Source organism: Maniola jurtina, chromosome 24 (genome assembly GCF_905333055.1).
Source record: "Maniola jurtina chromosome 24, ilManJurt1.1, whole genome shotgun sequence".
In the NCBI taxonomy this organism is placed as follows: Eukaryota; Metazoa; Arthropoda; class Insecta; order Lepidoptera; family Nymphalidae; genus Maniola; species Maniola jurtina.
The window spans coordinates 5813722-5829352 of NC_060052.1; the positions used below are offsets into that span (position 1 = coordinate 5813722).

Below are 15631 nucleotides of genomic sequence, written 5' to 3' on the forward strand. Positions count from 1 at the left end.
AATACTTTGTAGTTTGTACACTGGTCTGTGGTCGTGTGGTAAATAAATAAAAAAATATTATCATTTTTTTAATGTTTTTTTAGTAGATTACTTTTTTAAATTTTTATCAAACTGAAACGAACGTAGTGATTACAATAAAGGTACTTTTTGGCTGAAACCCACTGAAACCACATTATTACCATACTGAAACATAGGTACCTAATAATATTAGAATCTTTGAACTTCACTAAATAATTCACTATCTAGTACTGTACTAATTTTATTGTTATTATTATTGGTGACATCATTTTACAAGAAGATGAACAAGAAAAGAGTAAACATTGAAGAATACTACAATGGTTTACACAATATGCCACTACCAGTGTTTAGTAAGCATTTACAGCATAAAACTAAATGTAAGGCTTGCATGCAGGAAGGTGATATACTGATAACCAACATCACGAAACCCAATGAGATGACTGAAGCCCTAAATATTTTTGGTAACATCGAAACCGATGACGATGTCGAAAATCCTATCTATTTGTGCTATATTTGTTACAAGTTTCTAAAGAGTGCTATTTTATTCAGAAAAGTTGTGCACCGCACAAACGAAACATTAAGGGAAACCTTCATGAAACAATCACCCGACCATCTCAACGATTATGACTATTTAGGAACATTTGAAGATGACAAATCACAGGATTATTCACCTAAAGATTTCAAATGCAAAAAACAGCCTAATTTTGAATGTAAAGAAGAGCCAATAATAAAGGGCAACAAAGTTGAATGCCCCTTATGTAAAAAACTTCTGGGAAAGTCCTACTACTATAATATTCATTTGCAACTACACAATCCAAATCTCCCAGACCAATATGTGTGTGATATTTGTGGAAAGTCGTTCAAGTTGAAGAAAGTTTACAGTGGACACATGGAACGACATGAGACCCGATACATTTTTAAATGTGACTTATGTCCTTATGCAGGACGCTACAAAGCGAGACTGGCCATGCATATGCGTGTACATATTGGAGACTTAAAATACCTATGCACACAATGCCCTGCTAGGTATAATTCTAGAGGTAGGTTGAATGATCATGTCAAGTTAAAGCATACAGAGCCCGAATTTAAATGTGATTATTGTGATAAAGCATATCACTATAGTTTGCATCTCCAGAGGCATATAGAAGCATCACACTTAAAACTTAAAAAGCATCAATGTGACGTTTGTGGCGCAGCTTTTGGTTACAGATATGACATGTTGAAGCATGAAAGACTTGTACATAAGAGGGCCTGCTTGAAACCTCGTTTCAACAAATCAGCTTACAAATGTATCAGCAACAATAGTGAGTGAATATTAGTACACCATCATCAGTGTTGGTGATTCAATCCAATTACAGCATGGTCTGGTCAAGAATCTATTTCCCTACATTCTTGCCTTGGGTTTATTGCCAAGTGGCAATGCCTATGTCAGATATCTCTTCAGTAAACTGTTTGGTAGAGTGGTTGTTGCCATCATACCACTTCTCTGTTAGCAAACAGCCTGGTACACTTATGTAAGGGGCTGCACACAGCAGATTCAATTTGGTCAGTATTGCATTGCCAGCAAGTCCATAATAAGTGTGGATGGCCAAAACAATATTAATGCAGCCATATACATACTATCTCAGTAAGGCAAAAAAGATTGGTCTCAATTGCTTAGATTAGCTTGGAGAAGATTGGTGTCTGAGCTGCCCCAAAGGAATGACAAAGATTTAATGATGATGACAGACAACCTCCACTTTCAGGCAACTTCTACTATGTTTGGAGATGTCCATGGAACTTAATATGTACCACTGGTTATAAGTACATATATGTATTTTAGCAGGCTTGCTATGTAGCTGTAAATCCTTGTACTTTGAGTTGCAGTGACTAGACGTGGTATCGCTACAAGAGAATAAAGATGTGGTTCGCCTTTCTTATAAGAGTAAAGTTTAATGATACAATTCATAGAACTTATTATAATAAATATTCAAAACTATCAGCTGCTTTTTCTTTGACTAAGCGATAGGTCATCTAGGTGAAGTCTAATTTCCTGCATTTTCTCGCCTTCAGTAATCAACCCATGGCTGGTAGTGGGCGATTTATAGAACCATTATGTAGTACAACAACGAAGTGAGACGCGATGGTGGGGGTGGCTATCAGGCCGCGCGATTGGTTCGCCAGTCAACCTATAGTTTCCCGCGCAGTATAAAAGAGCAGTAGGCACCTTTGCATAAACGCATCCTTTCCACTGTTGTCTCTTCAGCTCTTTGAAAATGAAACTACGGAGTTTTTGAGATGCTACTAACTTACTACATAGTACGCGACAGGTTGAGATGGCAATCGGGGTATGAGGCGGGAGGACGCCCCGCACACCCGCTCTATCCCGCACCGGCTTCGCGCATCTTAATCTGTCGCGTATTATATTATATACTGTTTGCGCTTGGTATTTGAAGAAAAATAAAGAACTTTTGATATTTCGATTTAATTAAACTAATTAGCGATTACAATATGCGATTTCAAAAAAACGATGATATTATATAAACGAAAAGCGAATTTTGAATGTTCATTTGAATTGACGTTTTGAAAAGTCGACGACACAGCTACGTGGACCAATCAGGTTGGCCCACGCCCGCGGTCAGCGTTCCGATCTACGACGCCGCAACATGCCCCCGGCCTTGGAGCTCTTGGCTTCCAAGACTGTCCTCATCAGGGTCGACTAATGGGCAGATCTTCGCATAAGCTCGCCTCACAAGCCCGGATGCAGTTTGTATTTCCGCGACTCTTGAGATTCCATCCTTCCCAGGTATGTTTCTGATGACTCGTCCGAGATGCCATTTCAACGGCGGGAAGTTGTCCTCTTTGATGATGACCATAGTGTTGGGTTTGAGGTCTTGCGTGTTTAGTCTCCACTTCGTCCGTGTTTGTAGCTCGGATATGTATTCTTTCGACCAGCGTCTCCAAAAGTGTTGTCGAATTTGCTCAACCCTCTGGTACCGATCGAGTCTATGCGTGGGCGTATCCACCAGGTTGTCGTAGGCAGGTGCGGTGAGCGTACGGCCAACCAGGAAATGAGCAGGACTAAGAGGAAGGAAGTCGTTAGGATCGGAAGACATTGGGGAGAGGGGACGAGAATTCAGGACAGCTTCAACTTGTGCTAATACTGTGCTGAACTCTTCGTATGTGAGATGTGCGTTACCGACCACGCGGCGAAGGTGGTACTTGCACGACCGTACTCCACGTTCCCACAGTCCACCAAAGTGGCTGGCATACGGCACAATGAATTTAAATTTAATTTTTTGTTGATTTGCGTATTCAATAATGTCAGAACTACAGCGTTCTAAAAATTGCGCGAATTCGTTTTTAAGGCCGACCATGGTGCGGCCATTATCAGACCACATTTCAGCGGGTTTTGACCTGCGTGAGACAAAGCGGTTGAGTGTGAGACAGTACGCTTTAGTAGTAAGATCACTCACCAGCTCTAAATGCACAGCGCGCGTAACGAGGCATATAAAAATGCAAATGTATGCCTTTGTAGTTTTAGCTCCCCTACCTTTTCTGGTCAAAACGAACACTGGGCCGGCATAGTCAACGCCGCATCGAAAGAACGGAAAAGTGGGTGTAATCCTCTCGCTGGGAAGATTTCCCATCAGAGGGGTAAGTGTTTGACCTCGCAGGCGCTTACACACCACGCAGTCATGAACTACCTTTCTAGCGAGATTTCTGCCTGAGATTGGCCACCAAGATTCACGAAGGTGAAAAAGAAGCGCCTGCGGGGCTGCGTGTAGCAAGGATTTGTGTTCGTGGCGAAAAAGAAGAAGCGTAAAATGATGTTTGCCTGACAGTAAAATTGGGTGTTTTTTATTATAGTCGAACTCTGAATAGTCCAACCTGCCGCCAACTCGCAACAGTTTATTGTCATCAATAAACAGATTTAATTTACTTAAATTATGTTTATTTTTTAGCGCGCGATTGTTGGCTATTGACTTGTACTCAACTGGAAAAGATTCCAGTTGAGACAGCCTAACCAACAAGTTGTCGGCTTCTCTCAGTTCATCGACGGTAAGAACGCCCGACCGCTTATTAAGTTTATTGCGCGTATTATGTAAAAACCGTAAAACATAAGCAGTTGAGCGTCTCAGCCGGCTGAACTGAGAGAATCGTTGGAAATCGATAATAGATCCATCTTCAGAGCTCGACCTATCCTGGGCTACTAACGCGGTGACGTCACTACCCTTTATTTCAGGTAAGTCATTTGACTGATCTTCGTGCGTGTAAAAGGGAGGTACGTTTTCACAGTCAAATTTAGTGTCACGAAGGAAGGCTGGCCCTTCCCACCACAAATCAGACGAAGAGAGCTCCTCGAGATTTACAACCCCACGCGAAACGAGATCAGCTGGGTTCTCCTTCCCGCTTACATGACGCCACGGGAGATCCTTCGTCAAATCGTGAATTTCTATCGTCCTATTTTGAACGAACGTTTTTAACAATCGTGGCGGCATGCGCAGCCAACCTAAGACAATTGTCGAGTCCGTCCAAAATATTACGTGATCGAAGTTGCAGTGAAGTGAATCTCGAACCTTGTTATAAAGGCGAGCACCCACTAGAGCACCGAGAAGCTCTAACCGTGGGATGCTGACGGTTTTTAGCGGTGCAACCTTCCCTTTAGAACAGAGCAATTGCACTTTGACCGTATTAGCGCTTACGGTCCTTATATAAACGCACGCGCCGTACGCGGTTTGAGAAGCGTCGCTAAAATATGCATCTCGGTAGATATAGGATCAATATCCATGACATATCGAGGAACACGTATCGTTTTTAGGATCGACAGCGAAGCGAGAAACCGGTTCCACTGACGCGCGATGTCAGTAGGTACGATGTCGTCCCAGTCCAATTTTAATAACCACAACTGTTGTAATAACATTTTTGCAGTCAAGATGAACGGACTTAAAATCCCCAGTGGATCGAAAATTTGAGATGCGTATGATAGAATTATGCGTTTAGTTATAGGTTCATTACTAGACTCAAATTCCGTATTGAAATAAAATTCGTCGCTGTCATTGAGCCAACCAATACCTAATGTTTTGTGATTTGTATTCTCCGCCAGTATTTGCTTAGAAGCGCACGACGATGACGTCATCTCGGGTTCACACGTAAAATTGAAGATCCACTTGCGTAGTGGGAAACAACCAGCTTGCAACGTCTTGGTTGTTTCTTCGCACAATTTTAATAATGTTTCTTTGTCGTGAGAACCCGTGATCATGTCGTCGACGTAAAAATCTTCATTGATGATTCGCGACACTTCGGGATTGGTTGCTTCGCATGCAAGTTGTTTTAGGCAGCGACAACTTAAAAACGGCGCGGATGCGGTTCCGTAGGTGACCGTGTTGAGTCGATAGACACCGAGTGGCTGCGTGGGTTCGTCGCGCCAGAGAATCAGCTGAAGATCTCGCTGCTTTTCATCAACAAGGCACTGTCGGTACATCTTTTCGATGTCTGCGCATGCGACGTACCGATGTTGCCTGAAGCGCAATATAATTGAAATTAGGTCGCCTTGGATAGGCGGGCCTACCAACTGTAGGTCATTATAGCTGATTCCCGTGCTAGAAACGGCCCCAGCATCGTAAACAACTCTAAGTTTAGTAGTCGAATGATTTTCGCGAAATACACCGTGATGCGGCATAAAATAATGAGGGGTTCCGTAGGTCGAAACGCGAGTCATGTGACCTAGGCTCTCATACTCATGAAGAAAATCTGCGTATAATTTTTTGTAAGCGGGCGCGCGTTCTAACCGCTTTTCTAACGCTAGGAAGCGTCGTTCCGCCTGTGGAAGTGATTCGCCCAAAAGATCGGGTGATGACTTAAGAGGTATGCTAACAATAAACCGTCCCTCGTCATTGCGCGTCGTAGTACGAGTGAACAGTTCTTCGCAAGCACGCTCAGCATCCGTGCGCGTATCCCGATCCCGAGGCAGCTCCTCGATCTCCCAGAATTGGCGTAATTGCGTGTCTATCGATTGCGTGAAATTACACTGAATAAGCCTATCGTTGCGCGTATTAAATACGATAGGTCCCGATATTATCCAGCCTAAATGCGTATTTTGTAAATAAGGTCCGTTAGGTAACCTTATATTACCTTCGTGTATTAATTCCCAAAATATATCTGCGCCGATTAAAATATCAATTTTTCGAGAATCAAGAAAATGCGGGTCTGCCAGCTGTAAACTATTAGGTATACGAAACTTCGCGCGTTCATAATGTACAGCGGGCAACGTACTTGAAATTAGCGGCAATATGAAACAATGTATTTTAGTAGTGTAGGTAGATATGCGCGATTTAATCTCAATGTCGCATGATTTCGTGCATTGCGTCACTGAATTACCTACACCTCTTATTTCGTGAGTGGACTGTAATAATTCTACCCCTAGTTTTTTACTAAAGGCTTCGGTTATGAAACTGCGTTCGCTTCCGTTATCTAATAATGCATTTGCGAGTAAATAAAGATTATTTCGAGTTCGTACTTCGATTAGCGCGGTGGACAACAAAACCGGTTGCAAAGAACGATGTGTGCGTTTATCGTTACTGTGTGCATTATTTGCATAGCACACTGCATCCGCGGGGTTGAGGAGCGGCGCGGCGCCGCTCGGGAGCGACGCTGCGCGAGCGCCGTTCATCAGTTGCCGATTATTATCGAATGACGAGTGCATTGTTAGGGAACCGCTAGTGTTACCTATCGTTTTCGTATCATCCGGGGGATGATTTAAATCATCCGAAGGATGAATTAGGGAATTATGCTTTTTGAAACAACGACGGCAACCGCCAAATTTGCAAAATTCAGCAGTATGGCTACTACTTTTCATGCAATTTTCGCATAATTTCCTATCGCGAAGAAACTTCAATTTCGATTCCAAATTAGAGTTAATGAATTGTGAACATGCGTAAAGTTGATGAGCTCCATTGCACATAACACAGTTTTTAGGCGCGGAGTGACGTTCGTGCGGCTTGGTGCTAGAAACATTGCATTTTGTGGATTTCATTCGATCGTTTTTCGTGTATATTGACTGTTTATTAATTTGTGATGAATGTAATGTTTCTAGCATGTCCGCCCGATTTTTTAGGAAGTTAATTAAATCATCAACCTTTAATTTTAACTTGGAATCGTTATTGTTAGTTATCAAAGTGCCTTTATGCTGTTCCCACTCGCGTTCCGTTGTTTTGTCTAGCTTAGACACAATTATAAAAATAATAAGTGTATCCCAGGAGTCCACCGGCTCCCCTAGGATCTTTAATGCGCGTATGTTTTTTAAAATTGTGTCACTAAGTGTTCTTATCGCCACTGGGGACTCTTTACTCAATGGTTGGATATTAAATATTGTTTTTATGTGATTTTGAATTAATAGTCTGTTGTTATTATACCGGTCGAGTAAGAGTTCCCAGGCGACAGAATAATTACTAGACGTGAACTCCAATGCGTCAATAACCAGCTCGGCACTACCCTTCAGGGAGGACTTTAGGTAGTGGAATTTCTGGATGGTGTTAATTTCATCTGAATCGTGTATGAGTGATTGAAATGTATCCCGAAATTCCAGCCAGTGTTCGTATGACCCATCAAAGGATGGCAAAGTTATGGTAGGTAATTTTACAGATCGTAACTGACTATTTTCGCATGTTTTCGAACAAGCTGTGACCTTACTACTACTACTGCTGCCACACCTATTTGATAATAACTCAGCCTGCGACAATGTACTATAGTAGCAGTCCTCGAACTGCTCTCTCTGAGTTAATTGATCATCTAGATCAGTTTCGCTGACACATTCCTCTATCCTAGACTGAATGCTATCGAACTCACGATAAAGATTCGTGGCACCTTCAATGCGTAACTTTAAATCTATTTTGTTCTGAGGCGTTACAACATTTGCATCAAAATTATTAATATAAGTACCAAATTTTGTTAATCTACCTTTGAGAGTGCCACGTTTCTTAATTAGATCGCGTACGAGTAGTTCTAACTTATCATCGTTGAGCCCTAATTGCGGAGATTTGTCGCGATTTGCCATTTTGGGAAAGTGGAAGTACTTACGTGGGAGTACTTACCTTATAGCAGCTAGCAGGTTGCACATGCACGTTTACGAAAGAACAGCACTATATTAACCAAGTGAAGCAACGGGTTGGGTGGTTCCTGGATAGGTTGACCGTATCCTGCGCGTCTCGAAGTCGGCGTTTTCGTATATATCCGGTGCAGAAGGTCCACAAATTTATGTTTGCGCTTGGTATTTGAAGAAAAATAAAGAACTTTTGATATTTCGATTTAATTAAACTAATTAGCGATTACAATATGCGATTTCAAAAAAACGATGATATTATATAAACGAAAAGCGAATTTTGAATGTTCATTTGAATTGACGTTTTGAAAAGTCGACGACACAGCTACGTGGACCAATCAGGTTGGCCCACGCCCGCGGTCAGCGTTCCGATCTACGACGCCGCAACATATACCTATAGGAGTAGGTACCTTCTAATTAAACAATAAATAAGTATGTTAAAGCAATTTATTTTACGTATTTTTAATTATTTAAATAAATAGAAAAACAATTTTTATACATAATACAATCACAGACAAACAAAGTTTAAAAACAATTTATATTACAATAATATTAAATTACAATAATAATTATAAGTACCTACATAGGTACTTTAACCATTTCATAAAATGTGTACCTAACATTTTCATTTAAATAATTTAATCAATAATTCAAAATTACCTATATAGACCAAGTTTCTTCAACTTTTGAATACAAATAATAAATAAAACTAAAATAAAACAAGTTTGGAATGGAATGAGTGGCTAAAGATTGTCACTGACTTAACATGACCGTATTTGTGTAAACGAATCGACCCTAACACAAAGAAGTTTAGGTGCATTTTACTTTGACAATAGTGTTTTTAACTCGAATCCTACTTGCAGACATAGATGTTCTATTTCACGATGACCGATCAGGCTTAGTAGTGTACCAGCCGGTTAGTGTACCGATAATAGCTTGTTCACACAGGCTGCGTAAGCGTAGACATTGCGTTGTAATGTATGGAACTGTATGAAACATGGCACACCGCTTGCGTAAAGCGTGGACGTTTGCGTAACCCGGTGTGTTAGGGGTTTACACACGTGTCACGTGTACGTGCTGCATACGCAATTGGTGTGAATCGGCCTTAAGCGTTAACGCATTTGTGTGCGTAAAGTAAGCAGTCGACATACTATAACAATGTGTACGTGTGCATTCACACAAACATAGCAACGGTCTTCGTGAATTGGAACATCATATTATTCGCGCGCATCAACTATTTCGTTCTTCTCTTTCAAAATAAAGTAGGCACTGTACGATATAATGCTAATCGCATACTACAGCAGAGTTGAGCCGCAAGCGGTGAATTTATCATAATATTAAAGATCATTTTGGTTGGATCCGATGGTTTGCAGTTTCTGATAAAAAATCCAAAATGTGCCATTAGCTTAAGGCAGTGACGACCTTTATACATATTATATTTTATGTTTGTGACGTCACAACTGTTAAATACTATGTTATAATCATATATTTGTATATTTGTTTAGCTATCTGTATTCTGTACACGCGTCGAAAAGGGATAAATATTTCACTAAACTATAAACTACAAGTTTTTTTGTCTTTAAAGCCAACATACGGCATTCTACAATACTAATACTTTATTGTAGGGCATACTTCATATTTAAGATATTATAAACATAGCAGAAGGTAGGTAGGTATATCGTATACAAAAACTGATTAGAAAGAAATTTATACAAATGAGTTTTTGTATAAAATAAATAAAGCAAGTTTACAAGTGTTATATACGTACCTATTGATTTTATAAATATTTTGCACATGGTTTTAAGTTAATTTAGACATTTAAGTAAATCTTAGCTATAAAATATATTACATGATAAATATATATTAAAAGGTACAGAAATATTTAATCTGCGCATCTTTATTTCACTATTATAGAAAAAAAGAAAAGGTGACCACACATTTATACCGTACGCACCGAACGGTTAGTTATGGTTGTCGTAGGAACGATAGCCGTTGGAGCTAAAATTTCCGAGAGTGGAGAAGTGCGGGACGACCTCCAGTACGATGGACTGACGATATAAAATGGAATGGCGGCTGGATGAGGAAGTTTCATTAGGGAAGGCCTATGTTCAATACAGGCCAATAAAATGATTGTATTGTATGCTGATTGTACAAATTAACTAACTTTTTAAGGCTGATAGGGCATCAATACAGTTTTATTTCTTGGCTCATTAACCGAATAGCGAATATGGTTCGTGCTATTGCCTTTATACAAGCTGAAGTGGCATTGGGCGGGGCACATAGTTCGAAAAAAACGATAGAACGACCGGGGCGTGTGGAAGTCTCTACAAGAGACCTATTTCCAGCAGGTGGATTTCTATCGGTCGATAATGATGATGATGATGATAACTGCATGTACCTACGATAAGCTAAATGCGTGCGGCGGTACGGAAACGTAACAGCAAATTCGATGGCTATAACATGTGCTAATGTGTAATCACCTTAATGGACAAGATACCTAATGTAGCGCGCACATTTGAATGGACCTAATCTTGTATCTAACATTTTAAGGACCGATCTTTTTCAATGCTAAGTAAGATTAACCGTTATATCGTCCTGTCAACATTTAAAATTCGTCAGTTAAACAGCGATTGAAAAATCGGTTCTTAAAGGTGGATCGACACCTGCGCAAGCGCACGAACCGTGTACATAACGCGCGCCTATGGACGCGTCACTGTCGCTGTGCGACGTGTACAGGGTCGCGAACGCGTATATCATATTTCCAAAAACACACAAACATGTATTGTGCTGTTACTACAACATGCATTCGAACCGATCGCAATCCACTCGAGAACACGTGCGTTGTGTACACAATTCGTGCGCGTGCGCTGGTGTGGATTTGTATTTGTGTTATAAATATAAGTAGGTACTTGTCAAATAGATACTATTTAATAATATACGATACGACTTTTTAAGTATTAATACTGTTGGGAATTTTGCAACAACTAATGAGGTATTAAGCTTTTCTTTTTAGTTTAGGAGGAAAAGTGTGTCGATCTTAGTACATATAGATAGACGTGTCAAAAAGGTAAAGTGCCGTCAAAATTTTTTTCATTTCGATGTTCATGCAAGACATTGAAATACGATTCACATATAATAAATAAATATACTTACTGAAAAGAGCGAACGCAGTTTTTATTGTTTTTTTTTTTTCAGGAAATAGCCAGCGATAAATTCGATAATATATCGGTAGAAATATCGAAATAATCGGTTGAATATTTAAAGAACACTGGGATTGAAAATAGGTAATTACAAAGTGATGTTAAATGGTAGGTACAGAGATCACAAAACATGTACTAGTCCTATCTAACAGCTCGTTCACACAGGTTGCGTAAGCGTGGCGTAAGCGTAGACTGCGTTGTAATGTATGGAACTGTATGAAACATGGCATACCGCTTGCGTGGCGTGAACGTTCACGCAGACGTGATGCGTGCAGTTATGTGTCACTACGCACGTGTCATGTGTACGTGCTGCATACGCAATTGGTGTGAATCGACCTTAAAGTGCCAACATGGCGATTTGGCTGGGAATGAAGTTTCCTGATTTTCCTGCAGAGTTCCCGCGGGATTTTCATAAAACTGGCGAAGTCGCGGACATTTACAAGTAAAACCCAGATTGAATTAAAACAATAAAAAAACAGCTATTATAAAAATGTCTTGCGTAAAAATCGCTATAAAGAATCGGAAAGTTTTAAAGGTTTGTTACCGTGTTATGTACCTATGTAATTTAATTTATATTAATCATAAGGAATGTAAGTTTCGCTAAAAAGCTATTAACTAAGCTATGTATCTTTAAAACTCCGTTGACCCTGCCTAGTCTTTCTCTAGAGTCTAGACGCTAGATATAACACACAACATTTAACTATTATTTTATTGAGTAAGACTATATTCGTCACGAAAGTTGGAAAGGGTTGGAAAGTTTGACAGTTATTTTTACCTGACTACGACGGATTTTTCATTTTTACAGAGATACTATAAAAGTACAGTACAACCAAATTAATAATGCGCATAGAAATCTTCGTCACTGTTCGGCAACGGTCGTATGATACACATGATATTGACTCCTATTTGTTTACAACAAGGTGCAAAATGCAAGTGCATTGTTTAGGGCTCTTACGATTCAATGATTCGGGTGTTTCTGGGAATACGACGAATTTTGAACCTTGTTATAAACAAATAGGAGTCAATATCATGTGTATCATACGACCGTTGCCGAACAGTGACGAAGATTTCTATGCGCATTATAAATTTGGTTGTACTGTACAGATAAGAATAATATTTTAAATAGTGAAGACCAACATGAAGAAGTAAAAAGTAAATTGAGACAAAATAACAATTTAGGAGCAAATTAAATGATTTCGCTCATTATGTAGATTCCAAAAATTAAAATAATATTAATTATGATAAAACATATTTTTGTAATTTACGTTTTATTGAGTATATAAGCTGTTTTAAATGATTCAACTTTCGTGACAGGATTCGTTAATACTTTGAACATGTCAATACGGGTCTTGGACTCTTTTATGAAAAGTATCTCACCATACTGTTCATTCCATTATTCAAAATCTCGCTATTTTTTTTTTCATTCTATGTAAGACTGTTTGTATAGTTCTGTTTCTGCAACACATTTTTCCAAAATGCAAAAGAAATATACGACAAACTTAATAATTAACATATGTGGCCATGTTTACTTTAACTGTTATACATAAATAAATAATTGTACTTGGGTATATTTTGCACTCTATCTTAATACTATTCAATTTTTTAAAATAAATATAATATAATTATAATTGAATCAAAATGTACACATGAGTAAAAATAATAATAAACAAATAATTAAATTCAAGCTTCAGTATTCTATCACGTCAAAAAATTAAAAACCTCACTAAATTACAAATAGGAATTGTTTTTGTACCCTACAAGCTCGCACATATTTGGATAGACACCGCACCGTTAAAAACTTTAATAGTACCTATAGTACACGACAGGGCGAGATGGCAATCGGGGTGGGAACGCCCCGCTAGTTTGAACGCATTCTACATTTTTTACCGGCGCAGTTATCCCTAATATGTGGCAAGCTTAATACAGTACTACCACTTTTATAAGTTAGACCGATGTACCTGCGCGGAAATCTAATATTTGAATGGCGCGAAAATATCTCAGCCAATCATAGCGAGCGTCCGGCCGCTATTGGTTTGGCCTAAGCGCCATGTTTTGTACGCGCAAATTATGAGCAAGATAGCATGAGTCAGATGTTCTTGTGTTTAAATTAAAATCTTAACGTCAAGCAATAAAGTCTATTCTCCATTGGTGTACATTCGGTTTTCGTCGGCGTTAGGTTGCGCTTTTCTGATATACAAGGAAGGATTTTATGAAAAGCTAAATTTGCTATATATAATCAGCTAAACCAGACAAATCTACAATGGTACCACGCAGCACCACACAGATCCCAAAACCACTTGGCGCACGTTTCGCCCCGACACCGAAGCGTCCTCAGGAGATATAGACCTTACAATGCCTAATTGCAAAGTGAATTAAGAATTGTAAGGTCTACATCTCCTGAGGATGCTCCGGTGTCGGGGCGAAACGTGCGCCAAGTGGTTTTGGGATCTGTGTGGTGCTGCGTGGTACCTTATACAGGGTGTTTGGTAATTAGTATATAATGACGACACGTACCCATGCTAACTACTTTGATCTGATAAATACAATGTTGAAGTAAAATGACGAAATAAAATTATAAAAATTTCCATACAAAATTTTAATTTTTTTTATGACCAAGTTTTCAAGTGGTAGATTATTTTGACGATTCAAAAGCACTTGTAAAAGTTTAATTGAATAAAAATAATTTGAATTTGAATTTGAATCATGGCCCTAATGTGCCCTAACTCACTGAGATCGTTGGCCTCGCCCTGTCTAAAGATGGCCAACAATCTCAGTGAGTTAGGGCACGTTAGGACCATGAAAACTTTAACATAATTTTTTTAAAATTTTGTATGGAAATTTTTGTAATTTTATTTCGTCATTATACTTCAGCCATGTGTTTATCAGATCAAAGTAGCATGGCTACGTGTCGTCATTATATACTAATTACCAAACACCCTGTAGATTTGTCTAGTTTAGCGGATTATAGCAAATTAAGATTTTGGTTCCTTGTATATCATGGAATTCCGCACAATATCGCCTGCTTCTATACAACGAACGAATTTAACCGATGCGACTTATAAACGTGGTAGTGCTGTACTCACTTTAACATCCAAATTACTCAATACATAACAACACTAGCCCACTAGAACATATCGAGTCAATAATCTCAAATACATTTTCGAAGTCAAGATTACAATAAAATTACTAATAATTCCAAAGATTAAAAGGAAAAGATAGATAGACCGACAGTAAATTGAGCAGGTAGAAAGTAACCGATTATTCTGCTACTTTTGAAATATATACCAAGTACAAACAATCAGAAAAAACAGAGCGATGGGAAAGCTATGCTTGTAGTTTCTTCACTTGATCAAATCAGATATGAATTCCGTAGGAGAACCGGAGTAACTGATATAACTAACTCAATGGGTTGCGAAGCTGAAAGTGGCAATGTTTGGGGCATCGACGAACCGATAGACTTTGGGGTCCCAAGGTGCTGGTCCCAACGACTCGCAGCAACAGAAACGTCTCAAAGTTTTTAGGGTTCCGTACCTCAATAGGAAAAATGGAACCCTTATAGGATCAATTTTTTATTTCGGTACATACTTGTTCTTATGAACACGGTAGGTATTTCGAAATGCCTCGCCATCTATCTATTCCTTTTATCTGTGCTGGTTACATGATTATAATAATTTAACGCTATTATGTCACTGTATTACGAAATTCATGAAGTTACCACTGTAATGATCAAAATTCTTGTTATTGATGCTGATTTGGATCGCAGTAAATTGCAACTCAACTGCAATAGTGCTGTCCTTTTCATATTGTTTCTTGCAGAAAATGATAGCACTAAAATATTTAGTCTAGATATTTGTATATAGTCGAATAGCACAATTCGCTGAAATTTTGATACTTTTAAATACAATCACTTCTCTTTATTGGGTAATATACATAGTATAAGCATTAAGAACAATATCATGAATCCAATCAATAACAACAATGTGATCATTGCATTGCAATCAGAATTTTCTTAATACAGTTGTTGTTGAATCATTATTCTAATAATTGAACTAAGCGAAAGATGCGATTGCCTCTCTTAATCTCGCAAGCATTGGAACATTTTGAGGTGACTTTTATATTTTCCGTCAACTTTTTCTCAAGTTTTGGTGTGTAATTTAAAGGAGCATTCACCTCAAATTATTTATATAATTTGTATTAATTTTTTAATTCGATATAAGTAAATGTGATGATATAACTGCTGGTCATTTTTCAAAATGAGGTTTCGATAAACCGAAAACCGAAGATAAATGAAGGCACATATTATACAGACTAAAAGAAATAAACCAAACAAACC

General features: G+C 38.7%; 1 protein-coding gene across 1 annotated transcript; it reads left to right on the plus strand.

Annotated features, from left to right (window-relative positions):
- The first annotated feature begins 43 nt into the window (after nucleotides 1-43).
- Nucleotides 44-1996, plus strand: LOC123877897 (zinc finger protein 62-like). The gene has a single exon (XM_045924848.1). It carries the CDS (start codon nucleotides 299-301, stop codon nucleotides 1328-1330), a length of 1032 nt encoding a protein of 343 aa, XP_045780804.1. The 5' UTR covers nucleotides 44-298; the 3' UTR covers nucleotides 1331-1996.
- Nucleotides 1997-15631: the final 13635 nt, after the last annotated feature.